At 40.4% G+C, this 25,498-nt stretch overlaps 2 protein-coding genes across 2 annotated transcripts; both read left to right on the forward strand.

The window, feature by feature from the left end:
• Positions 1 to 257: 257 nt before the first annotated feature.
• Positions 258 to 8,232, forward strand: LOC115591591 (mast cell protease 1A-like). Its single transcript, XM_030433723.1, has 5 exons — positions 258 to 324; positions 6,975 to 7,122; positions 7,286 to 7,415; positions 7,748 to 7,987; positions 8,074 to 8,232. Exons 1-5 carry the CDS (start codon positions 258 to 260, stop codon positions 8,230 to 8,232), a joined length of 744 nt encoding a protein of 247 aa, XP_030289583.1.
• Positions 8,233 to 11,332: 3,100 nt separating this feature from the next.
• On the forward strand, positions 11,333 to 12,788 carry LOC115591691 (mast cell protease 2-like). Its single transcript, XM_030433890.1, has 5 exons — positions 11,333 to 11,417; positions 11,495 to 11,645; positions 11,820 to 11,955; positions 12,168 to 12,422; positions 12,506 to 12,788. The coding sequence occupies exons 1-5, from the start codon at positions 11,360 to 11,362 to the stop codon at positions 12,671 to 12,673; spliced, it is 768 nt and encodes a 255-aa protein (XP_030289750.1). The 5' UTR covers positions 11,333 to 11,359; the 3' UTR covers positions 12,674 to 12,788.
• Positions 12,789 to 25,498: the final 12,710 nt, after the last annotated feature.

Below are 25,498 nucleotides of genomic sequence, written 5' to 3' on the forward strand. Positions count from 1 at the left end.
CGATTGATTAACCTGCGAAGTGATAAAAAAAAAAAAAAAAAAAAAAAAAAAAAAAACGAAGAGGGTTGTTTAGATCTGAGAGCACATCAGCGATGACGTGTAGCCTGATATTCGCTGTGCAGCCGAAAAATATAAATGACGGACTAATGAGAAGTGGTCTACTGCTCGGTTCAGTCCTCGTCAGTGAGTGAGAGCTCATCTAAATGAATCTAAATTCTCCTCCTGGTGAAAAGAATGTGAATTATTACTGCTTCAACATGATCGGACTGAGAAGGAAAGGACAGCCGCTGTCAGACAGCTCCGTCAGACTCAGGGTTTCTTCAGGTAAACCTACCAGTGAGCAGGTTATGTTCACAGAGTAAGTTACCGCAGTAACAGACCCAGATTTTAAGTTACCCCTCTTTCTGGAACTGAAAACTCAGAGTTTCTCTCATCTCAGGGTTAACAAACTCATAGTTTTCACAAAACCCGCTTTCTGGAATACCCCCCAGTGATCACAACGGCTCTTTGTTTGTTTTTGTTTTAGATCAGCTCGTTTCCAGCTTTTTATCATTATTATTATTTACAACAGTGGTAAACTGATTCAGTTCTCCCGCCAGCACACAAATTCCCCCGAATTTTGCGGGTGGTAATTTCCATCCCTGGTGCGTGCGCATGTTTGTCAAAGTGTGTATTTGTGTGTGTGTGTGTGCGCACGCATGTGTGCGCGTGTGTGTGTGTGTGTGTGTGTGTGTGAGTGAGTGTCAGTAAAATGGTCACACCAAGTTCTCTATTAGCCAGTCATGAGATGTGTAATTTGGGAGATGAGGGTGTAGTCAGTGATGTGTGTCCTTTTGTGTGTCATGGAAAAAAGCAGTTTGAGGCCACTTTCCTCTAAACTTGTTCAACCTCAACCCAGTTATGTGAACATTTCATTGCAGAAACCCAGATGATTCTCACAATAATGTTAACCTCCGTCTATATTCTGTGTTTCTACACTATTACTTTAAGCTGTTTGAAACATCTATGTTTTGTTGTTACATAATAATTCAGTGTCCTCTTCACAGTAATACAATTTGAGGATGGAACAGTGAATTAATTTCAATGATTGAGTCAATAAGTATTTTTGCAATCCACCATGACTGATTCAGGCACTCTTTGGCCAGTCAGCAGCAACACATGCAGTTCTCTCCTTCCCAGGTTCATTAGAATCAGACTGGCGGTGTAGCAGTCACATCCTTCAAAGGTAATTCAATATAGAATCACATGACAGAAAACCTGCTGCTGCACTGCTTTTTATGGGGTGAAATTACTCATACAATAACAATCGAACAATACAACTCTATAACAAGTTAAAGTCTTCACTAAAATATCATTCACTGAATGTTAACAAGCATTAGTGATACAAAATGTTTAATCAAAGAAAGTGGTTTGTGTCAGAGTTAACTGTTCAGATGTTAAAGGTGAATTTATCAATGTCATTCCACTAGGGGGCAGAAAAACTCCACAACAAGTTGAAGGATGCACAGCTGCAACATGTTATCATTTTAGTTGTTATGGCTAATGTGTTGGGAAGCAGTTGCATTCCTACAGCAGACAGAGCAGCATTAGTATTCGTTTGGATTCCTACCTTTTGCTCTGATGGGTCCAGTGTTCATTCTTCTAGCTCTGGTTTAGTCTGCAGCTTCTCAGAAAAATGTCTGGCTCTTTGGCTGCAGCTTGTTTGACTGAAACAGCTGCATTCCACTTGATTGATGAGATTGGTGAGACTGAACTCTGCAGTCAAACCAAACTATAAATGGAAAGTTTTCCATAGTTCTTGAAAGGTTAGCAATTCAAAGATAACATTGTTTTCTAATCCAGCTGTCGCTATTTGTATGAGTTATCTGCTATCCTTTGAGTTTACAACCAGGTTGTGTATGGAAAAAAATAATATTTCTGCCCCTGAAATTTAGAAGTAAAGTTTTCAAGCATTGAAATTCTCAATTACCAGTATGTACGTGTTTGAGTACAGAACTTAAGTGTTAGGTCTCCCACCTCTTGACACATATACTGCCTTCAAATGGGACCTCTTCAGTGGAAATCTTACGAAGCTTCAAGTATACGAGTTGTGATGCAGTTGGTCACATTTTCAAAAAAGGCTGAGGCCATGGAAGTTTATTTTCCAGTGTATGGTACATTAACATTCTTTGTTTTTCTTTGTAATTATAAAATATCTCTGAGAAAATGCTAATAGTCCCAACGGCCTCATCTTTTTCCTATCGTGATGTCTTTGTATTTCCTGAATTACTGTAAGTTACCCACTCAGTAGAGAGAGACTTCACAATTTCCACTAGAAGGCAGCAACATTTGAGCATGGCCACACTCAATCAGTTATGTCACAGCAGATGTTTCGCTGTTGAGAGCAAATAATAGACATCTAAATGAGATTACTGATTGGTGAATTTACATTACCATACTGATGCTACACCAAAACAATAAAAAAAGACAAACATGTTATGTAACACCCATAAGAGATTTGCGTGTGTGTTTGTGTGTGAGACATAGTGCATAGAACACTCGCTGAACTGTGTTGTAACTCCTTGAGGGACGACTGGCCCACCGGCACAGTGAACACTTGATCTCAGAGGGTCAGCACAGAGATGGGGAAACAACAGCGGCTGTAATCTAATGTGCAGCTCAGTTTATTCAAATAAACCCACCTACACATTTTATCAATACCAATAATATCAATCTTTTTCCTTAACAACTAAAATAAGAAGTTAAAGCATGGGAAATACTCATCCAGGTGGGCAGGTGTCTATTCATATTCCTTTGGTTAATACGAACTAGTGTTCCAAATCTGGCACAAGATTTATTAAAGCTATAATATGTAACCTCTGTATTCAAATGCCCCAAAACAACTAGATATTTGGCATATATTTGAAATCTGACATTTTCTTTAAAGTAACTGTGTTTAACTTGGTCCCTGTCTCTATAACTCACTGTAGGAATCAGAGAGTGAGGAAGGAAGTTTACCCTTAGCACTTAAATCATTGCACTTATGTACTTAAACTACCCTTGATAAATAGCAGCTACTATGCTCAGACAAGGGCTTGAAAATTGTTTATATTTTCTTCTTCTTACTTTATCAACGGTGATACGTGGTGGTTTCTTTCGTGGGACAAATGTACTTATTGTATTGATGGCTGTGGCTTAGGGGTGGAGGCAGCGTCTTCTTTTCAGAAGGTCGCTGGTTCAATTCCCCTGGTCTGCACGTCTTTGGGCAAGATACTGAAGCCCAAACTGCTCCTGATGTGCTGGTCAGCACCTTGCATGGCAGCCACTGTCATGAATGTATGAATTACTCTAAGTCGCTTTGGTAAATGATGGTTAATACTAATTCCGTCTGTGGTGACGTCAGCCTAACAATTAATTAGACATTACTATTCTTTTTTACGATGACAAATAATTTGCTTAGGGAACAATATGCTTTTACAATATGCTTTTATAACATATTTTTTTGGAATGGGGAGGAGGGGGGAGAGGATTGATCTGCTTTGTCCAAAAAATTCACACAGAAATGAATAAAACTTATTTCATGGCCATGCAGCTGCAGCACATTCATGTGGGAGAAGAAATGTTCTGGTGGACCTTGATGTCAGTGGTTTACCAGCTGAACCACGCAACGGCTACCTCCACAACCGAGTCAAGGACAATAACATATATGACTTGAGATCATCAAGCAGCTGGAATACAATGATGCTAACTGATTGTAACTGATGTTCACTTGCCTCGTTGTCAACAGTTAATTTCATCATTTACAGTCAAAGGAATTTTTCAAGAAGGAGTTCAAACAGTTACTGCGCCAGAACAAAGTGGGCCGATAAAATAACGAAGACGGACAAAGCTTCTTCCAAGTCTGAGAAACACTGTGATCTTTTTCACATACTCCCCCACAGTGAGACCTGAGAGATGGATGAGACGGACTGTTTCTCAGTCATGACCCTCAGGCAACAGTTGTTCATCATGTCCCCCTTAATTTTATTCCTCTTCTCCTGTGCTGGTCACTGCCCTCTGATATGAATCACTGCTGATAAATCAACTGTTCGGTGACGTCAGAGATCTGTCTCTGTTCTGCTGAGGATGCTCTGAATATGTGAGGTGATGACCTTGCACGTCGTCAGTCATGCGAATGCGACAGAATCGCTTTTGATGACGACTGAGTCCGTTTCTGTGTACACGTGTACATGCTCTTCATATAATGTGTCTGTCATGGAACTTTCAGTTTGCACCGCTGTAGTATCATGTGTTCATGTTATCTTTATCTCTGAATAAATATTTTATTTTGATAATTATTTCAATGTATTAATTGTAAAATTAGTCACACCACAGCTTCCACTGTGTGTGTGTGTGTGTGTGTGTGTGTGTGTGTGTGTGTGTGTTAAAGGAGTCATCACCCGGATATCGCAATTTCTCTCATTAAATCATGCATATTGGTGTTGGACCTCTGTTGAAACTTGCCTGAAAAGCTGGAGTTTGAAAGTGGCTTATTTTTTTCGCTTTGGCTCTTTTTCCGAACAGGAATAGCGCACAATAGTTTAACTCTGCTCCTGTGGTGACGTTACCACAGGAGGCTACTTGCATATTAAGCATCGACTCACAGCCGTCCTCAGCTAGACTTTCTGAGTGAGCACGCCGAATCTGCCTATTTCTCTGTCATTTTCACGCCATACATCGTGACCGCCAGCATTAAAACTCCGGTCTTACATGTAAAACACGAGTGTGAAAAGTAAGAAGGAAAAAAAAAGAATTTACCATTCAGAGACATCCTGCTGTAAACGTGTCTCTTCCACCGTCTCTGCCTCTTCACTCTCCCGTTCGGTTTCCGACTCCGGCTGAATTCCGTAAGGTTCATCATTTAGTGTGTGCGCCATGACAGCGGGCTGTTTATGTTTTGGAGTCTGTGTGCATGCAGGCTCGCCCCCCATTCCGGCTCTGTCCTTCCTGCGGCCAATCAACGCGCGCCTCATTACATATTAATACAATGCACATCCGGACCGGTCAAAACCTCGCGCATAATCTCGCGTGAGAAAGTCGCGGTATGAAAAAGTGTCAGAACAAGCTCTATGTTTGATTTAAAAAAAAAAAAATTAATTCTAATAAGTTTTAAGAATTGATCCAAAGCGATCCAAGAGGGACTGGATATGTAAAAAACCAGGTGATGACTCCTTTAAAGCAAGTGTCAGCTGTTGGTCTATTGTTAAACTATACTGTAGCACCACCTTGTGTCTGGTTCAAGACAATGGACATTCAGAGTTAGTCCCTCAGAACTGACACAGAATTTCCAGGAAAAGGACATAATCACAGGTATATATGAACAGAATCTAAATCCTTGCCCTGATGATGTGTATACAAGTTGAGCAATTTGTTTTACTCTTTTCAAAGCCAAAGGTTTCTTCTTTGTTTTGTCTTTATCAGGTAAATATAATGGAGGTATTAAAGCAACTAACTAAGTGCTCTATGCCCTTTCAAAACCTGTATTTTACAAGGACATGTCACATCAGAAGGCACTTGGTCATCTCTTTGCTCTGGCTGGTCGCCAAAGAAAGAATGCTCTTTGGTTTAAAAAAAAAAAGAGGAGTGCTGGGACTGAAGAGGAAAGGTCACATTGTTACCTAAATAAAAACTTGAGGTCACTTGAGGTTGAGCTCATCAGTCTCACCTCATGGTTGGAATTTAATCATCCTAACATTCATATGTATATGTAAGAGTATTTTATACATCCATTGCATTGTGGAGATATAAAGTGGTATTACACTCTGAAAAGTGTGTTTCTGTAGTCCATGTACTCCATAGTCTGTCCATTTACAAGTGGTAACAAGTACATTTATAAACATTCAATATTATATATATATTAATTTTAGAATGATACTTTCAATCCAAGACAGCTAAAAAACTCATTGTGTGAGAACAGATTTCTAAGAAGTCTGCAGAACATTTCACTAGAAAGCCGCGTTGTTTCTTAAGAATTATTTTGAACTCAAACCTGATGTAACACTTTGCAAGACTTATTAAACCACAGCTGCGTAAGAACTTTCTCTCTGCCAATCACTAATGATTTGAATATACTGCTTTTCATGCATATCAGGTGGACTTTAAAGTCATACTATGCAGGATTTATCCGTTGCTGTTAGTAAAAACACAATTTAAAGGTGAAAGATAGTTGATTGTTGAGCCTCATTGCCAGGTCATCCATTGGTTAAGTGGTCTAATGGAATATGCCTAATGAACTAAAGAACTAGATTTTTTTTTAAAGCATGTGCGATGCAGGGGGAGGATAAATACCATGACAACCCAAACATCGCTCTTAAAAGGAACTTTTAACTCATCTATAACTTATTAATGAATGATTTATTTGAACTTTTAATAAAGGGTGCCTTATTCGGAAGTTGAGGCACGTTACCCAGGTCAAACTACTCATTTGGCTGGATGATACTGATAGAGCAATAGCGATGGAGACAAAGGCCAAAGGAAAACCATAAAAACAAAGTCAAAGCTAGATGCCATCCTCCACCCAACACAGAAAAAAACAAAGAGGTCTTCTCAGTGAACAACAGCCCTAGCTGCTCACTGTATTTAGTGTTGCCTATACAAAATGGATACAATATGAATAGTTATCACATGAACAAAAAAGGGAAGAATGTATAAAAGTATGTTCCACACTGACTGTGATCACACCTACTAATCACATGATCAATGACGCTTTGCGACCTTGCAAAATGTTATTGCCCAAAGGATGTGGCCAGAAGTCAATATAAAGCAGATCACTGTTGTGTAAAAAGGGGTCGACTCGACTGACAACCTAAAAACACCAGGTCGAGGCTTCTGCCGCCATGATGCGTTTCTGCTCTTTCATGCTCTGACAGGTCTCGGAAAGAATGGTAAGCTGCTCAATCTGGCTGCTTTTCTCCAGCCTGCAAGGTGATGTTAACTCATTCATCTCATGTTTTCAGCACTTGGGACTGAAATCATACAAGGGCAAATTGCTCCACGCAAACAGATGCTGTATATGGCCTCAGTGCAGACCAGATATGGACACCACTGTGGAGGCTCCCTCATCAGCGACAACTTTGTCCTCACTGCTGCGCACTGTGATAATAAGTGAGTTAAGTTTCAGAATAAACGTCTTTTTTTTTTTTTTAAATGTATTTAAAGTTATGAATTACATAAACTCAAAAGAAATGTAAAATCTGTTGCTTTGTTTTGTTGTTGGCAAACATCCTGAGAAAATCTACTGACGACCTTTCAATTCTAACTTTTCCAGTGGACTGGCGAGGGTTGTTTTGGGGACCCACAATCTCAGAGGCAGGGGGACAGTGAGAAACATTGTGCAGAGATGCAGACACCATTATTATCAAGATCACACAACAGGAAGTGACATCATGCTCCTCAAAGTAAGCATATACTCTTACAGCGCATTTTTCCCGGATGATGTCTTGAGTGTTACAGTCAAATTAAATGCATTTAAGATTTGCTTGTTTGTTGGGGTTTTTTTTTTCTTTCAGGGTAAATGCCAAAAGGAGCAAAAAAAAACTATGCTGAATATAACTGTCCCTGAAATTGTAACCAAGAAACATCACGACCAAAGCTGTTACATTGTAGAGTTAACTTCCATTTAAAAGATGGATCAGCTCCAACTTCTAGTGATTTTTTTAACTGAAGACCGACAAGAGTTAAACCATGTTCAGACACTGTTCATTTCTACATACTGGTTTTGTGTCTCCAGCTGTCTCAGAGAGTTCCAATACGGCACATTCCACTTCCCCCTCCTAACATGTACCTACAACACAACCAAATGTGCCATGTGGCTGGATGGGGATTGACCGAAACTGGTAGAGGTGTTACTGACCTGAGAGTGGTGGATGTGTCTGTCGTCTACCAGAATGTCTGTAGACGGCAATGGTCTTGGCTACCTGCCAATGTCATCTTTGCAGGTGGATATGGAACACTCAAAGGAGCCTGCAATGTAAGTTTTCTGTCACTTTTGGGAAAGTTTATGAACACATTACGTACTTTTTTGCATCAAAATATCAACATATTTACATTTTACAGGGTGATTCTGGTGGTCCTCTGGTGTGCAACGGGATGGTTGCTGGTGTTGTGTCTTATGGAGATAATGTTTGTAGGGACCCAGGTTTTCCAAATGTCTATACAGACTTGTCCAAGTTCTGTCACTGGATCAACCAGATCATCAGGCACAATGGATGTTAAATGCAATAACCTTACACAAAGCTTTGCTTTAGCAAACCTTCATTGTATTCAGGAGGTATAGTTACGTCTAAGTTGCTCTGTCAGTGTTTGCTCCTTGACGCAAAGCAAAATAAAAAAACATTTCAAATATTGTTTTCTTCTTTCTTCATCTGAAGACACAAAAGGCATTTTGGTTGTTTTTCCAGTAACATATCCACAAACTGTCTCTGGGTGATAAGATGTAGCATGCAGTACAGTTACTGTAACTGTCCTATATTGGAAAATATTCATTAATGTGAGTTTACAAAAAGGCACATTATTAGAGCGGCAGCGTGATTAAAAGATGAACAATTAATGAACATGTGAATTACAGTTTTTGCTTAATGCTGAAACACATGTTGCAGACTTTGGCTCACTGTATCGTAACTTAACACATAGGTCGCGTCAGACAAAAACTGTAACTAAACCGAAGAAGGGACAAAGCCATTTAAACCTTTCAACAATTAATATCATGACATCATTATTTAAGTTTCAGTTTAGCAAATTGCCTCCTAATGGACCTCAGCTCTCCAGAATGAAGGTCCTGCTACAATGTTAAGCAGCTGTAAGCTTCAGAATATGGTCTGGGTGAGAGTACCATTAACCACTTAATGAACGCCCCCATTTTAAGGTTCTTTTTCCAAAATGACATACCGAAATTAAAAGCATGACAGCTCCATAGTTTGAGATTCAGGGATGTGCTTGGTACCATTGGAAAGGTAACACCCTCAAGTTTTTTCTATAAGTGTAAGTGTGATGACTGACACAGAGTTACAGAGGTTGGAACACAGGTTTTCGTTTTCGTCCAATTCAAATATCAATAAACTGACTAAGATATAAGGGTTCAGGTATGTCTATGGACACAGCAGACACAATTAGGCCATAGCCACAGGTCTCAGCTTGCTACACTCAAAATTTGAAGTCAAAAAACAAAAAAAATGATTTTTCACAATTTTTTTTCTAAAGGCATGTCTGTGCATTTTGCTTGGGTCCTTTTTTTCCAAGAGCGCCTACTGAGATTCAAAGGCGTATAACTTGAGAACCCCTTTACCTAGAAACAAAATCTTGGTCTCAAATGAAAGCTAAGACCCTGGGGATTATTGCTTGTTCAACACTTGTAGCTAGTTTTGGCAAAGTAAAATGACATGGATATTCCCATTCTATGGACTCTTGGCGAACTATGAAAAAAAAATTGTGGCATGACGTTGTAGCTGTGGAAAAAGGGAACACTCCGAAGGTATGTAGGCATTCTTGCTTCTTGCGGTAGAGGGCTCTTGCTAATGTTGTGTCATGGTGAGTTTAGAAGGCTATTACATGGTTTGGAAATAACTTTTTTGGGCTTAAAATAATCACGACAGTCGCAGCTTTCCAACAGTGAGTATAAACTGTTAAGATCTGATGCTTAAAACTATTAGCAAAAAAACTATTCGTTTTTACGAAGGGTGTTCGTTTAGTGAAGGGTGTTCCTATGTTGGAACAGTGTTCCTTAAGTGGTTATAAAGAATAGAATCGATAAAACCAAATGTATCAGTGTATTTATTCAATGCTTAATGAGAATCAATTAAAAATGAAACAGTCCTGTACAGTAAATCAGCGACATCAGGACAAAGAACATCTTAGAACATGTTCATTTAGGCAAATGAAAAAAATTCTAAACGATGCCACCGATCCGTGAAAATTAACATATGGCGTTTTGCTATTATCTGTATGTTTCTGGTCTACAGTATCCTCTGGTCCAGTTAGTCTGTTGCACAATTCATAGTTAAGTTTGAGGGAGCTGTGTCAAGTTGATCCACACAGACAAGCCTTAGTGTTGCATCTGTGTTAAAATTATGCAAAGTAGTCGACTAAGTACTTGGTACTTTACAGGTCAAAATGTTAACAGTACACACTGTCAAGTTCAGGACAAGAAAACAAAACATGATACAAACGACATAAAAAAACCCACTGGAAATAAATATGAGTATAGAATAAAACCATGTGGTATAAAAATAAGATGAAAGGGATAGAAAACCAGCCAACCAGAGATCCACTGCCCCTGCCACCAAACACACCTCAACATACAGGAAGCTTCACTTTGCCTCTCTACCACACTCCACACACATACACATACACATGCAGATACACATGCTGTATGTATTTTGCATAAGGAGTTATTGAGGTATCAGCTGTGGTAGGATATTTGTATCTATTTATTTTATTATTCTCATATTCTTGATATATTTAACTTCTAAACCTCTCGTATGATTGCCAACGGCTCTCAGACTTGAAGGCCAGGGAGAATTTTATCTTACATTTTTTTTAGATATACATATGAAGATAAATGCTTTGACCTGACTTGACTACCCTTCTTCCAAAATGTTCACCATTATCAAAATAAAAGTGAATTACTTTTAGTTCACCAGTAAATACTATTTTTGTGTGACACATACGGATCAACTGAAAACATCAATCATGGCCAATTAAAAACATTGACAAACTCAGTAATGATCCTCTGTTAGGGCACTTAATTTATCACATTATTAATTAATCTACCTCATTAGTTTTATGAATGGGTGGAAGGCAGTATGGCTCAAAGCTAACGCAGGAAACTGGTTCCTGTGGTTAATCTAGTTTTTCACAGAATTCAGGAGGTCTGCTTGAGTGGGCTTTTTCACTAAAACCCAACACAGCCACTGGCTCACAGTGACAAAGTCTGACTTCTACAATAAAGAATCTGTGCACATGCTCTGAACTTATTAAGTGAATTTAACAAAATTTAACATCAAGAGGCTGAAAGTGCCCTAATACAGAAAGTGAAACAAGTGAGTGGTGAAGGACATGAATAGTAAGAAGCAAAGTAAGAAGAGGAACAATTAATTAATGTGTTATATGTTAAATGTTATACTTATAGTGTACTGATAATAATTTGTGTGCTTCAGTCAACAAACAAAATGTAGATGCAAAGATAACACAAGCTGCAAACCTTCGCATTCTCCACTGAACACAGGATGTGGTTTGAAGTCAAGATAGAATAGATGATAATCACAAATGCAAACAAAGCAAAACTCTGTATAAAAGGGTCATCTCTGCACCCCCAAGAGGACCGACCAGTTGACTTGCTGCCATCATGCGTGCCCTGCTCAAACTTCTGCTTCTTCATGTTCTGACAGGTCTCGGACGAAATGGTAAGCTGACAGAATATTTTGATCAATTCCATTTAATGAGACATTTACCTTATTTTGATTTCAACTTATCTTTGCAGCCCTTGGAGCTAAAATCATACATGGGGTAAAAGTCCCGGAGAACGCGATGCGGTATATGGTCTCGTTGCAGGACGCCACTGGTAATCATTTCTGTGGAGGATTCCTCATCAGAGAAGATTTTGTGCTCACTGCTGCGCACTGTGACAACGGGTGAGTTACCTTACGGCAATCTTTGATGCATGTAATTAGAATTTTAAAAAAAGATTTCAACACATATAAACTAATTTTTTTGTCTCATAAGAAATGTATTATTAACTTTTTCCTTTTATTAGTGGCACAATTTCAGAAAATACGCTGATGAACTCTCAATGTTCCCTAATTCAGGAACCCTATACGAGTAGTTCTTGGTACCCACGATCTCAAGAGGGTTGATGATGAAAAAATAAGATTAATTGAGAAGAAATACATACACAAACATTATGAGAGTGTAGGACAGGGGAAGGACATCATGCTCCTCAAAGTAAGTAAATCTCATCTTTTTGTGATCAAGTGATATGTTGTTTTTGTCAGCCCCCTATTCCATTGATTGTTTGCAAAACTGAGGTCTGGCGAATAAACTGAAGTCTGATCAATAAACTGAAGTCTGATCAATAAAAAGAAGTATGTTATGAAAGACTTAAGTTGATTTAGCCATTTTTCTAAATTTTACATTCTGATTTTGTGTGTCTCCAGCTGTCTAAAAAAGCTCCAATAAGCAACAGCGTACAAACAATTCAACTTCCCAGCTCACCAAGGAACCTAAAAGAAAATGAAAAGTGCCTTGTGGCTGGATGGGGTAAGACTAAAACCAATGGTCAGGTTGTTGATGAGCTGAGAGAGGTGAATGTGTCCATCATTAACCTGAGAGTCTGTGTGGAGAAATGGAATGGTCTTCCTGAAAAAGTCTTCTGTGCTGGTGGATATAACACCAACTATGGATTCTGCTGGGTATGCCCTTTCAAACAAAAGGTCAACTGGTTTCCCGTACAGAAATGCTACAAATATATTAATTTTGCATTTTCTCCTCACAGGGTGATTCTGGTGGTCCTTTGGTGTGCAACGGACAGCCTGTAGGTATCGTGTCTTTCAACTGGGACTTCGACTGTGACTACAACAGTAATACCCAAAACAAACCCAATGTCTACACAGATGTCTCAAAATACCTTCCCTGGATCAATGACATTCTCAGACATGGATAAAAATCTTGCAGTGCTGCTTCGGTATACATTGTCTGTAATATGGAGGTTTTGTGGTGTAACAGATTGCTGTGTCTGTGTGACTGCAACTTAAAATAAAGGCTTATTTCAAATGCAATGTTTATTTCCTTCTGTTACAACCTAATCAGAAGACACAATTTGTGTTCAAAGATGCGATATTAAGATTAATAGTTTAAATCATGCAGAAATAACACAATGTGTAGATATAAGTGTTGACTTTGTTTCAAAGACATGGATATACTGTTCTGAAGAGCTATTTACTAAAGTTAGCATACTAACTAGCTAGCCCCATGCCTGAAAACCGCTTCTTCCAAGTGGTCCAGAGCTCCTGTGCTCGGCTAGCTGCACAGCTAACTGAGCTAACAAGCAGTACCCACAGTTGTAGAATAAAATACAGTTACTATCAGTTAGCAGTTAGCCTGCTCTGGTGATATATTGCATCTTTTTTACTGATAGAAAGAATTCAACAGGTGACGAAATTCTCACATTAACTTGGATCTTAAATTACATTACACCATCAAGTTAATACAATAACAATAATAGTAATATAAAGATGATACAATTGAACTTGCTTTTCAGTCCTCATTTGCAATGTCTAATTTAAAAAGACTTATGTGGGACAGTGGAAAGATCTCCCACAATGCCAGATCTAATGTTGTTTTAGGTGTAAACGACCATCTATGCAGCAAATTGCAAATCAGTGATTGACACAATTGCATTTAAAGTTCACTTGGTGGGACTAGATAGAAGAGGAGTGCACCCAAAAAAGTGCAGACTGAACAAAAGTGAGACTAGACAAGAAGACAACAAAACCTTAACATCAATTGATTAACACACCAGAAAAAAACACTTGAATCCTTGTGTCAGTGACCACTTTTCCTTTGGCATATCAAGAACAATTAAACAGCATGATTAGAGCACACAGGTGTGCTTTGGGCTGGTCCCAATTAAAGTACACTCTCACACGTGCAGTTTTATCACAGAGCACAATGCCATAGTTTGGTATGATGACTGCAGGAAAGTCCACCAGAGCTGTTGTCCTAGCATAAGCCACCTCAAATCCCGCCTTCTGAGGATTTCGCTGTACATTTAGCTGGCTTCACAATTGCACAACACATTTACAGAGCCAGTCCAGGAACTCCACATTCGACTTCTTCACCTGCAAGATCATCTGAGCTCAGCCACCCAGACAGCAGAATGATAGAATGATACCTTCAATATGAGACAGATGAGAAACTCAGTTGTGTGTAGGAAGAAAATTTTGTTTGCAGAACATTTCATGAGAAAACCACATCATATCTTAACAATTCTTTCGAACACAAACATGTTGTAACACGCTGAAAATAGAAAAGTGAAAGGCCACAATTTTGTAAGAATTTTCTCTTTGTATGTGATTAATGACTTGGACATATCAGTGGTAGAAAGAGTAAAGAAAATCTGCACTCAAGTACGAGTTTTCATTGCCAAAACTGATTATTACGTACCATTAATTTTTGATGTTATGAAAATGTCATTAACTTATCTTGCAGTCTGTTGGTCATTTAAAGAGATGGCTTCAAAGATCAGTTAACCTGATGACATGACAGCTTTAACATTAACGCAACTGTCATACCGGTAATCAATTATATTTTGGAATATATTAAAAAATGGAATGTAACTTGTACTTTGAGTCATTTCTTAACCTGGTACTGTTTTCATGAATACATTTCTTAAATTGTGATACTTTCCTTGAGTCATCTTTTTCAATAGATTTTCTGTACTCCACTCCCCTGAACTGTTAGGATCCCATTTTTTTTTTTGTTCTCGCTTCTTGTTTTATTTTTAAATTTTACCCCCATGTTTCTGGTCTTGCTTTTCAGTTCCTTCCATGTTTTGCCCTCCCTCCAGTGTTTTCCGTTCCTTCCCTCACCTGCAGGGAGGGGCCAGAGGGGCCGCCAAGGCCATGCGGGCGGGCCGACCAATCACAGTGCGGCCCCAAACTCATTTCTCCCAGCCTGTTTAAGCGTCAATAAAGTTCTTATGCCAATGGGAAGCCAAATTTTTCCAAATCCTTTTCACTAGACAATATCACAATCTTATCACTGTTTATATGCCACATACAAGTCTCTATATCACAGTCATGGTTACCTTCTACAGTCACAAACTTTTATATCACTCTGCATTGTTTTGTAGCAAAATGTCTTATTCAGATGTTCAAAAACGTGCATGGTGCATGGTTTGAAATAAAACAAATCTACCTGCATTTTTTTATTTGAATAGTTGTTTGCAAAAGTTAAAATGAAGCAATGCCTTCTGGGAATTTCCAGACTGAATCGAATAGACCGTCTGAGTGTGGTTGTTGGAAATTGGAAGTTGGAAGTTGACTGAGTTTAAGCTAGCAAAAAAATGAATCGAGGCATCAAGCGACACAGGGGGGGAGCGGAGAAAAAGAGAGAAATCTCAGAGCACTGTTGTTTGACGGTGAAAAATGCTGCAAACCGACTGATTTGTTTTTTAAATCAAGTGCAGCTTCAGCTAGCACTAGCACTAATACTGCTAGCACCAGCACACCAGGGAGAAAGACAGGACAGTGAGGAATATGAGCAAGATGAGGATGAAGAGGCAGACATGGATGACTGCGTGACGGTAAGACACGTTTGTATTATGGAGCGGCTGGCTCTGATGATTTATTAATGTGTTATATGTTTTGGGGTGTAGTTGTTTATAGCCTGGGAATTTACGTTTACCGGGGTTATCAAAAGTGCCTGTTCTTTACGTGCGTCAAAAATGCGCGTGCGCCTGGGCACCCCCCTCCGTGGGCCGCTGGTGGGTGAAAATGCCAGGGCTGTTTTTTGTTCCCAGTCTGTCACTGCTCACCTGTCTCTTCCTTGCCTCATTCAACCTGTTCCTCATCCCCTCATTAGTTTGTCAGTATATAGCCTCTGTCCTCCCTCTTGTCTTTGTCAGTTTGTTCCATCCGTGTTCGCCTGTGTCACAACTCTGTCATCCCCCTCGTGTCATCTCCAGTGTCACCCCATTAGAATGTTCTGATCTGGTCCCTTGAGCTTTCATTTGGTTTGTACTTTGCTTTTGTTGCACTTTGTTTAAGCTTTTAGTTACTACTCGATCTTGACTTGTTATTGTTTTTTCTTGATTACTTGGTTTATGCCATGGAACTAATTTTTGAGGTGGAGAAGCTTGAAAGGGCTTTATTGGAGAACCTAAATGGCAGTAGCTCCCAGATAGCAGCAAGCACTCAAGCCCAGCTCATGCATCAGCCCAAGCCATCCTCCAGAGGATTCCAGACTTAAACGCTGGCCTCTAACGGGTCCAAGCGTTCGCCGCCAGCCTCCTGAAAGTCCTGGCCTTTAGTTTGCATCAAAATGTCTTCCCTGGATCAAAGAGATGTGAGCAGTCAGAATACTGTAGTGTATTGTACTGGCATATCGGCTCTGGAACAGCCTTCCATTCAGCAGCAGTTTGGTCGACATTGTTGCTGTCGCTGACTTCAAGTTCTGTTCACTTTTACAGAATGTCCTCACATCTGACTTACTTTCTCATTTGTTTGGAAATCTGAGGATTTCGCTTAAAACCTTTTGAATGAATATAACTTTTATATCATGTGACTATTATTGTTTATGTTAGGGTTAGGGCTGATTTTAAATCAGTCTGTCAGTGTTTTGTATTAAAACGTAAATGAAGCTACTATGCTCAGACCAGGGCTTGAAACTTTTTTTCATCCTTACTTTATCAATAGTGATAACCTAAATGTGAATGTAAATGTATATGAAATGCAAAATAAATATGAACTATTTAAAAAGATTTAAAAAGCTATGGATTTATTTAAATTCTTCATCTGAAGACAGAAGTTATATTTAAAAAACTATATATATGCCTCTCCTTTTACAGGGTACACACAAAATCTTTAAGGGTAAGTTTTATGTAGAATCCCTACCTGAGTTTGTGTGTGTGTGTGTGTGGTCACTGGATGTGTGTTTGTTAAAGTGCAGATGTTCATGTTTGCATAAATCAATAACATTTTCCAACACTTCGCCTTTAACATATATTGGATTCTGATCAAATTAATAATTAACATACAACTCCTAGTGAGTCAGTCTGAGAAATTTAACTCGACCGCATTTGATAACGGCTTCTGTGAGCACACTAATGTTCAAATCTAGATGAGGAACTGTGGTGTCTGTGATTTGTCACAGAAATTCAAACGAATATGTCAGCAGGCTGCGTCAAGTAGATCCACATCAAAGACCACCTGTCTTGCATCTTTGTGTTTTAGAGTAGAGGCCATCCAAGAGTGTGTACAAGAAATTAAATCCTGCTGCAAAAAGATTGAGCCAGATGTAATATCCACTTAGCAGATTCATAAAGGCTAACTAAAAGTTGTAGAGAGGGATACAAAAAATGTCCTTTCACAAAGGTTTACACTTATTGTAGACAGACATGTAGGCACATGCTAACATTGAAACACCAGGCTGCAACAATGGGGAAACTATGACATGACTCATGGGGCTCTATGCTGAATATAAAGATGTGCTAAGACAGCATCAGCTTGCATGTATGTACAATAAATACTACGTTTGATGATATTTACCTTATCATACATTTGCAGAGAGGAAAAACTGAATAATGTAGTCAGATCACTGATTGAACTGAATATGTTTGATATAACAAATGGAAATGGGTTACTTATTACATGCCAAAACATTAAATGACAGTATGAGTGTATTTTTACTGCATTTTATATTACATATTGATCTGTGTATGTTTGTTTCTATAGCATGTGCTTCACAACCGCGAGAAAACTAATGCTGATGATATTTACCTTATCATGCATTTGCAGAGAGGGAAAACTGAATAATGTTGTCAGATCTGTATAACGCTGCAAACACTGAATATGTTTGATATAACAAATGTAAATGGGTTACTTATTACATGCCCAAACATTAAATGACAGTATGAGTGTATTTTTACTGCATTTTATATTACATATTGATCTGTGTATGTTTGTTTCTTTAGCAAGTGCTTCACAACCGTGAGAAAACTAATGCTCGTATCTGACTGTGAAAACTGTGGTTTTCTCACCCTGTAGTCTGGAGATTGCAAAGATACTTCGCCCACGCAAGTATTTCTTCAAAGTTTCATATGTGGTTTTCGCTTGTTAGATTAGATTCAATCATAACTCATTTGTGAGAAGAAGGTCCAGAAGGGCCCAGAATTAACATGTTAAGGAAAATAAGGAAATATGACCAACGGGGGGTAACATATCACCAGAGTAAGCACTGCCACTAACTGTGGCTAACTGTGGCTGCTGTTTGCTAGTTTGCCATGAAGCTGGCAGTCCGGACTTGGAGCACAGACTACTGGGGGAGTGTTGTTGTTTAGCTTTGGATCAGGGTCAGGGCTAGCTCGTAAGCATGCTTACTTCTGCATCTCTTTGCAACACAATCAGTAAAATGCCCTAAATGTAAATAGATGCCATATCATCAGAACTGTTATTCACATGTTGTTTATAACTGTTAGATCCTGAGCTTTACCCCTGTCCAGGTGGTACTCGACCAGCTCTCTGTTATAAACATCAAAGATTGCTAAAAAAGTGGGAATTTTAAATAGGGAGTTTAAGCTGGTAATGAGGAGACTTGCCTAGCTTCTACCTGCCTGAATCCGAAGTCTACCCTGCTTCCTAAGGTCTGGCACCTGACATGAATAGCCCTTGAGTCAGATACAGCCACCAGCCACGCCCGTTAATGGCAGCTCTCCTCTAAATGATCTGGGCTCTTTGTATGGTGCTAGGTTTGATTTTAAGGGCTTTTGGTAAACCCTAAGGGATTGTTTCAATTTGGTTGGCTAGAGTAACCTTTAAGAACACTTAAGATATTATGCACACTTAACACCTGACTTTTACTTCCATCAAAGAGACATAAAATCACTGTCCACTACGTTAACTTTAACTATATTATGTTGGTTTTATTGCATAGACTTTTAGCAAGGGCAAAGCATACAGCTCAATACTCATATCAATTACAATCAATCATTATCCAAAAATATTTCTTAAATCTAAACCTTGTAAATAATAAATCAAATCAAGAGCTGAGGTTGGTTATATTACTTGGTTGGATCTTGGACGGAGAGGCTTTGGTCGATCCATTGGCTGGCCTCTTCCTTCCTGCTGAAAGCTTCCAATCCTGAGGTAAATCACCTGCCCGGCCGGAGATCTTGTAGTATCCTCAAAGTTGAAACTTTCTTCCAGCAGAGTGAACAAAAGTATTCCAAAGTCAAAGCTGTATGGGTGTGTGCGTGTGTGTGTGCATACTGATATCTCTCAGCCAGGAGTAGATGGATCTCAACTCTTCTGACATAATTCTTAACTTTTTTTTAAATATATTTTCAACTAATATTCTTTTGCAGTTCACTTTTTATCACCTTTCAAATGTAACATTTACAACAAAAACACAAACATCCACACAGATACAAAAAAAGATAAAGAGAAATACCTAATTCATTTTTTCGTGTTTTCTAGTATATGGTATGTTAACATTCTTTGTGTTTTTCTTTGTAATTATAAAATATCTCTGAGAAAAGTCCCAATGGCCTCATCCTATCATGATGTCTTTGTATTTCCTGCATTACTGGAAGTTACCCACTCAGTTGATAAGTTAACTGTAAACTGACGCCGTAGCTTAGCAGTGGTGTTCTCGACTTTACCACTTAAATGGCAAGCATGTCATATACCCCACTTTGCAACCACAAGCTCACAATTTCCGCTAGAAGGCAGCAACATTTGAGCATGGCTTTGCTCCAGTCAGTTATGTCACAGCAGGTGTTTTGCTACTGAGACTAAATAAAAGACATCTGCATGACATTACTGATTGGTAAATTTACATTACCATACTAATTATACACAATATATAAAATAAACAACAATTTATGTTACACCCATAAGAGATTTTGTGCGTGTGTGTGTGTGGGTGTGTTTGTGTGTGAGACATACTGCATAGAACACTCACTGAACTGTGTTGTATCTCCTTGATGGACGACTGGCCCACAGTGAACACTTGATCCCAGCGGGTCAGCACAGAGATGGGGAAAGAACAGCAGCTGTAATCTAATGTGCAGCTCAGTTTATTCAAATAAATCCACCTAAACTGCATTTTATCAATACATCTTTTTCCTTAACATCATACACAAGAAATTAAAGCATGGGAAATACTCCTCTAGGTGGGCAGGTGTCTATTCATATTCCTTTGGCTAATAGTAACTAGTGTTCCAAATCTGGCACAAGATTTATTAAAGCTATAATATGTAACATCTCTGTATCAAAACGCCCCAAAACAACTAGATATTTGGCAAATATTTGAAATCTGACATATTGTTTAAAGTAAATGTGTTTTAACTATTGTTATGACAACGGCGGCGCGTCCAGACGCAGCGGCTTAGAGCTCCCTGTTATTTTGCATCTTTTTTGTGTTTTATATGTCATTGTTTTGTTCTTCTGGCACACACATGCCACAGCGGCCCATCTACAGTCGCCAAGACCTGATAAGAATTGGCTTTCAGGCAAAAATAAAAATCACGGGTGCCTTTGCATGGAGCCACAGCATCCCACCGGAGATAGCGAGACCGCCGGGCACCCCATGGATTGTTATCGGGTCCAGCAAGCACTGGAAGCGGCGCAGGGAGAGGAGGCAGAAACGAGGATACCGGGCAGGACTACTAAATCAGCTTAGGAAACAACCACACAGACCTCCGCTACCATCTATCTTCCACACAAACGCAAGATCCCTTGCGAACAAGATAGATGAGCTGCAGTCACAGATCGCCTACAACCGCCACATCCGTGACTGTTGTCTTTTGATTGTTAGCGAATCCTGGCTGCGCCCGCATATCCCCAATGCTACCGTGGAGCTTGCAGCTTTCACTGCGACCGGACTGAAGCCTCCGGTAAGAGCATGGGAGGGGGACTCTGTGTTTATGTGCTTGAGGACTGGTGCTCGGACAGCAGAGTGATAGACACCCACTGCTCACCGGACTTAGAGGCCATGTCTGTTCAGTGCCAACCCTTCTACCTGCCACGGGAGCTAACGGTTGCCATAGTAACCGTTGTTTACATCCCTCCCCATGCTAACGTTAGCACAGCACTCGGCCAGCTTGAGCTCATGGTATGAAAACAACAGAGGGCTCATCCGGATGGCGTGCACATCATTGCTGGGGACTTTGACAAAGCATGCCTCAAGACTGTTCTCCCCAAATTTCACCAGCACGTCAAGTGTGCAACCAGGGGAGAAAACACACTTGATCATGTTTATTTGCGACATGTTTATTCTAACATCAAGCATGCCTACAGAGTGACCCCCCTCCCCCACCTCGGACAATCAGACCACCTCTCTCTGCTCCTCTTCCCTGCCTACACCCCCCTCAGAAGGCAAACAAAACCAGCCACCCAGACCATCAAACACACACCAAGTCTGGCCTCTTCTACATCAGGTGCTGTGTAGATAACGTCACCGAGGATAGACGCATCCAGATCTTTCCAAACAGAAAGCCCTGGATGACAAAGGAAGTCCAGACCCTGATCAGAGCTCGTAACTCGGCCTTCAGGACGGGAGACAGAGCTCTCTACAGCACTGCCAGAGCTGACCTGAGGAGGGGCATGGAACAGGCAAAGGTCTTCTACAAGAACAAAATAGAGAGGATCCCTAACGGACAATAACCCGCGTCAGATGTGGAGGGGCATCCAGGCCCTAACCAACTACAAAGGCAACCCCCCTCCCACATCCTCCAACAGCAGCAGCACACTGGCAGAGGAGCTAAACAGCTTCTTTGCCCGGTTTGAGACCACCACCACACAGCTGCAGTCACTGCCTCCCCCTGGTTCCAGCACCCCACCTCTCTCTCTCCAGGAGCACGAGGTGAGAAAAAACTTAAGAGCAGTGAACCCCAGAAAAGCTGCTGGTGCTGACGGTATCCCAGGGGCGGTGATTAAAGCATGTGCAGACCAACTGGCAGGGAACCTCACCAAAATCTTCAACCTCTCCCTGAGACATGCCACCGTCCCCACATGTCTGAAGGCCTCTATCATCGTCCCCATCCCCAAAAAACCTGCCATAGACAGCCTGAATGATTACAGACCTATCGCTCTGACGTCTGTAATCATGAAGTGCTTGGAGTGATCAGTTTCCCAGCACATGAGAGACTGTCTCCCTCCCTCCCTCTACCCTCACCAGTTTGCCTACAAGGCAAACCGTTCTACAGAGGACGCCATCTCCCTCACACTCCATACAGCGCTGAGCCACCTGGAGAACAAGAAGAGCTATGTGAGGATGCTCTTCGCGGACTACAGCTCAGCATTTAACACCATAATTCCAGACATTCTCATCACCAAACTGCTGGAACTACAGATCCCCCTCCCCACCTGCAATTGGATTAGAAACTTCCTGTCAAGTCGCCCACAGTCTGTGAGACTCGGCCCCCACCACTCCACTGCACTCACACTCAGCACTGGTTCCCCTCAAGGCTGCGTTCTGAGCCCTCTTCTGTACGCTCTGTACACCTACGACTGCTCTCCAACTCACCCAACCAACCGCATTATTAAATATGCGGATGACACCACAGTGGTTGGACTCATCCGAGGCGAGGACGAGACAGCGTACAGGGCCGAGGTGGAGGAACTGTCGCTATGGTGCTCAGACAACAACCTGACCCTGAATATCCAAAAGACAAAAGAACTCATCATGGACTTCAGGAAGAACAGACATGACCACACCCCCCTCCTCGTAAATGGAGAACAGGTGGAGACTGTCACCACCTTCAGGTTTCTGGGCACCCACATCTCCGCAGACCACTCCTGGACCTACAACATCAGGGCCCTGGTTAAGAAGGCTCAGCAGCGACCACACTTCCTGCGTGTCCTCAGGAAAAACAAACTGGACACAAAGCTGCTGCTGGCCTTCTATCACTCCTCTGTGGAGAGCGTACTGACGTAGTGTCTGGGTGTGTGGTAAGCAGGCTCAACAGCCGAGGACAGGAAGGCGGTGCAGAGGGTCATAAACACTGCCCAAAAGATCATCGGCTGCCCTCTGACCAGCCTGGAACACATCGCCACATCCTGCTGTCTTAGGAGAACCAAGGCCATCACAGGAGACCCCTCAAACCCTGCCTACCCCCTGTTTGATCTGTTGCCCTCTGGGAGACACTACAAGTCAACAAAGTCCCACACCAGCAGGCTGACAGACAGGTTCTTCCCCTGGGCCATACGAATTACAAATACGAACATACACTCACAAACCATCCCCCGACAAGAACAAACCCAATCTACCTCCTCCTACCTCCCTTTAGCACCTTAAAGGGCTATATATATAATTAATTATATTTATATTACTATTTGTTCTATGTGTTGCTTTTTTTTTTATTTGTTGCTGCGGGAGCACCCTCAATTTCATTGTACTCTCCTGTACAATGACAATAAAGACTATTCTATTCTATTCTATTCTATTAACTTGTCTCTGTAACTCTGTGTAAGAATCAGAGAGTGAGGAAGTAAGTTTGCAAACAAAACTAAACGTACCTTAGGTAAAAATGTACATGACAGCATCCACAAACTGTTCTGCCTGAGTGACGAAGCTTCACTTTCATTAGCAATGACTGTTGCTGAACAGTGAAGACAATAACTCCCATGATCCCACGCTAATTACTTTTTTTATTGAGACGCCCTGTGACATAGGGTGCATTTAAATCATATTACCATAGCAATAACACTGATGGTCAATTTGAATTCAGTCAGTGATGACATCAGCCTGACAGTGAATTAGACATCATTATTCTATTTGGTGGGTGCATTGTTCTAATATAGAAAATGATGGACAGGATTTTTGTTGTAGTAGCTGCTGAGAGTTACTTTAAGTATATTATTGCCTTTTAAAAATTAGAGGTGTTTGTTAATTACTTTGATATATTATTTCACAAATGACACATTATTTGTTTAAGGAACAGTATGCTTTAACAACATAATTTTTTGTAATGGGGAGGAGGGGGTAGAGGACTGATCCATACACTAAAAGCCTTTTCACACCAAGTACAGATTTTAGTCCAAAAAATTCACACAGAAATGAATAAAACTTATTTTATGGCCATACAGCTGCAGAACATTCATGTGGGGGGAGAAAAGTTCTGATGGACCTTGATGTCAGCGGTTTTCAGCTGAACACCGCAAGGACTACCTCCACAACCAAGCCAAGGACAATAACATATATGACTTTATTGAAGTTTGGAGAATAGTGTGATCTCTTATTCTGAGTCATTTCCTTCTTTTACAAAAACACATGTATGTGGTGTCTTTTTGCATTCTTAGTTCATCATTTACAGTCAAAGGAATTTTTCAAGAAGGAGTTCAAACAGTTACTGCGCCAGAACAAAGTGGGCCGATAAAAAAATGAAGACGGACAAAAGTTCTTCCAAGTCTGAGAAACACTGTGATCTTTTTCACATACTCCCCCACAGTGAGACCTGAGAGACGGATGAGACGGACTATTTCTCAGTCATGACCCTCAGGCAACAGTTGTTCATCACCTCCCCCTTAATTTTATTCCTCTTCTCCTGTGCTGGTCACTGCACTCTGATATGAATCACTGCTGATAAATCAACTGTTCGGTGACGTCAGAGATCTGTCTCTGTTCTGCTGAGGATGCTCTGAATATGTGAGGTGATGACCTTGCATGTCGTCAGTCATGCGAATGCGACAGAATCGTTTTTGATGACGACTGAGACCAATTCTCTGTGCACACGTGTACATGCTCTTCATATAATGCGTCTGTCACGGAACTTTCAGTTTGCACCGCTGTAGTATCATATGTTCATGTTATCTTTATCTCTGAATAAATATTTTATTTTGATAGTTATTTCAATGTATCAATTGTAAACCAATTGGGGCCACCACAGCTTTCACTGCAGCATTGCCTCACACATGTAAAAGAAAACATAATAGAGCCATTTGTAGGTGTCAGCTGTTGGTCTATTGTTAAACTATACTGTAGCACCACCTTGTGGACACTCAGAACTCAGAACTGACACAGAATTTTCCAGGAACTGAAATTAACACTCGGCAAGAGTCCGGGATAACCGGAAACACAACCACAACCTTGTTGCTGTGCGGCCACAGTTCTAACCACTGGGTACACTGCTGATAATCACAGTTATTCATTAACAGAATCTAAATCCTTCCCAATGATGTGTTCACAAGTTGAGCAATTACTGGTTTCAAAGCCAAAACTTTCTTTTTCATTTTTTGTCTTTATCTGGTCAACATGACAGAGGTATTAAAGCAAATACTTCTGTCCTTCATGCACTGCGTACGAAAGTCCTCTATGCCCTTTCAACACCTGTATTTTACCAGGACATATCACATCAGAGGAGCACTTGGTCATCCCTCTGCTATGGTTGGTCAGCAAAGAAAGAATGCTCTTTGGTTCTAATACATTAGAAGCAAAAAAAAAACAAAAAAAAAACAAGACTGGTCGGACTGAAGAGGAAAGTTCACATTGTTACCTAAATAAAAACAGTCAGCTGAGGCTGAGCTTATCAGTCTCACCTCGTGTTTGGAATTTGATCATCCTAACATTTGTTTGTACATGTAAGAGTGTTTACAATGTGGTATTCTGAAGCAGAAAAAAAATAGCAGGGGCAAACATTGTCTGATTTTTGGCCTAACTATACGTCAAGCTTAATATATGTACTAGATCCCACAATTACAATAATTCATCACGCTTTGGATCCTCCTTGTAAATTATAGCTTCCATCAAATTTAGTGCCCAAAGTAGC

The sequence above is a fragment of the Sparus aurata genome, chromosome 11 (assembly GCF_900880675.1).
Source record: "Sparus aurata chromosome 11, fSpaAur1.1, whole genome shotgun sequence".
In the NCBI taxonomy this organism is placed as follows: domain Eukaryota; kingdom Metazoa; phylum Chordata; class Actinopteri; order Spariformes; family Sparidae; genus Sparus; species Sparus aurata.

Coding starts and splice junctions, on each gene's coding strand:
- LOC115591591 (XM_030433723.1), top strand. CDS start 258: ATGATCGGACTGAGAAGGAAAGGACAGCCGCTGTCAGACAGCTCCGTC. Junction 325..6,974: donor CAGACTCAGGGTTTCTTCAG/GTAAACCTACCA, acceptor TCATGTTTTCAG/CACTTGGGACTGAAATCATA. Junction 7,416..7,747: donor GTGACATCATGCTCCTCAAA/GTAAGCATATAC, acceptor TTGTGTCTCCAG/CTGTCTCAGAGAGTTCCAAT.
- LOC115591691 (XM_030433890.1), top strand. CDS start 11,360: ATGCGTGCCCTGCTCAAACTTCTGCTTCTTCATGTTCTGACAGGTCTC. Junction 11,418..11,494: donor GACAGGTCTCGGACGAAATG/GTAAGCTGACAG, acceptor TTATCTTTGCAG/CCCTTGGAGCTAAAATCATA. Junction 12,423..12,505: donor CCAACTATGGATTCTGCTGG/GTATGCCCTTTC, acceptor TTCTCCTCACAG/GGTGATTCTGGTGGTCCTTT.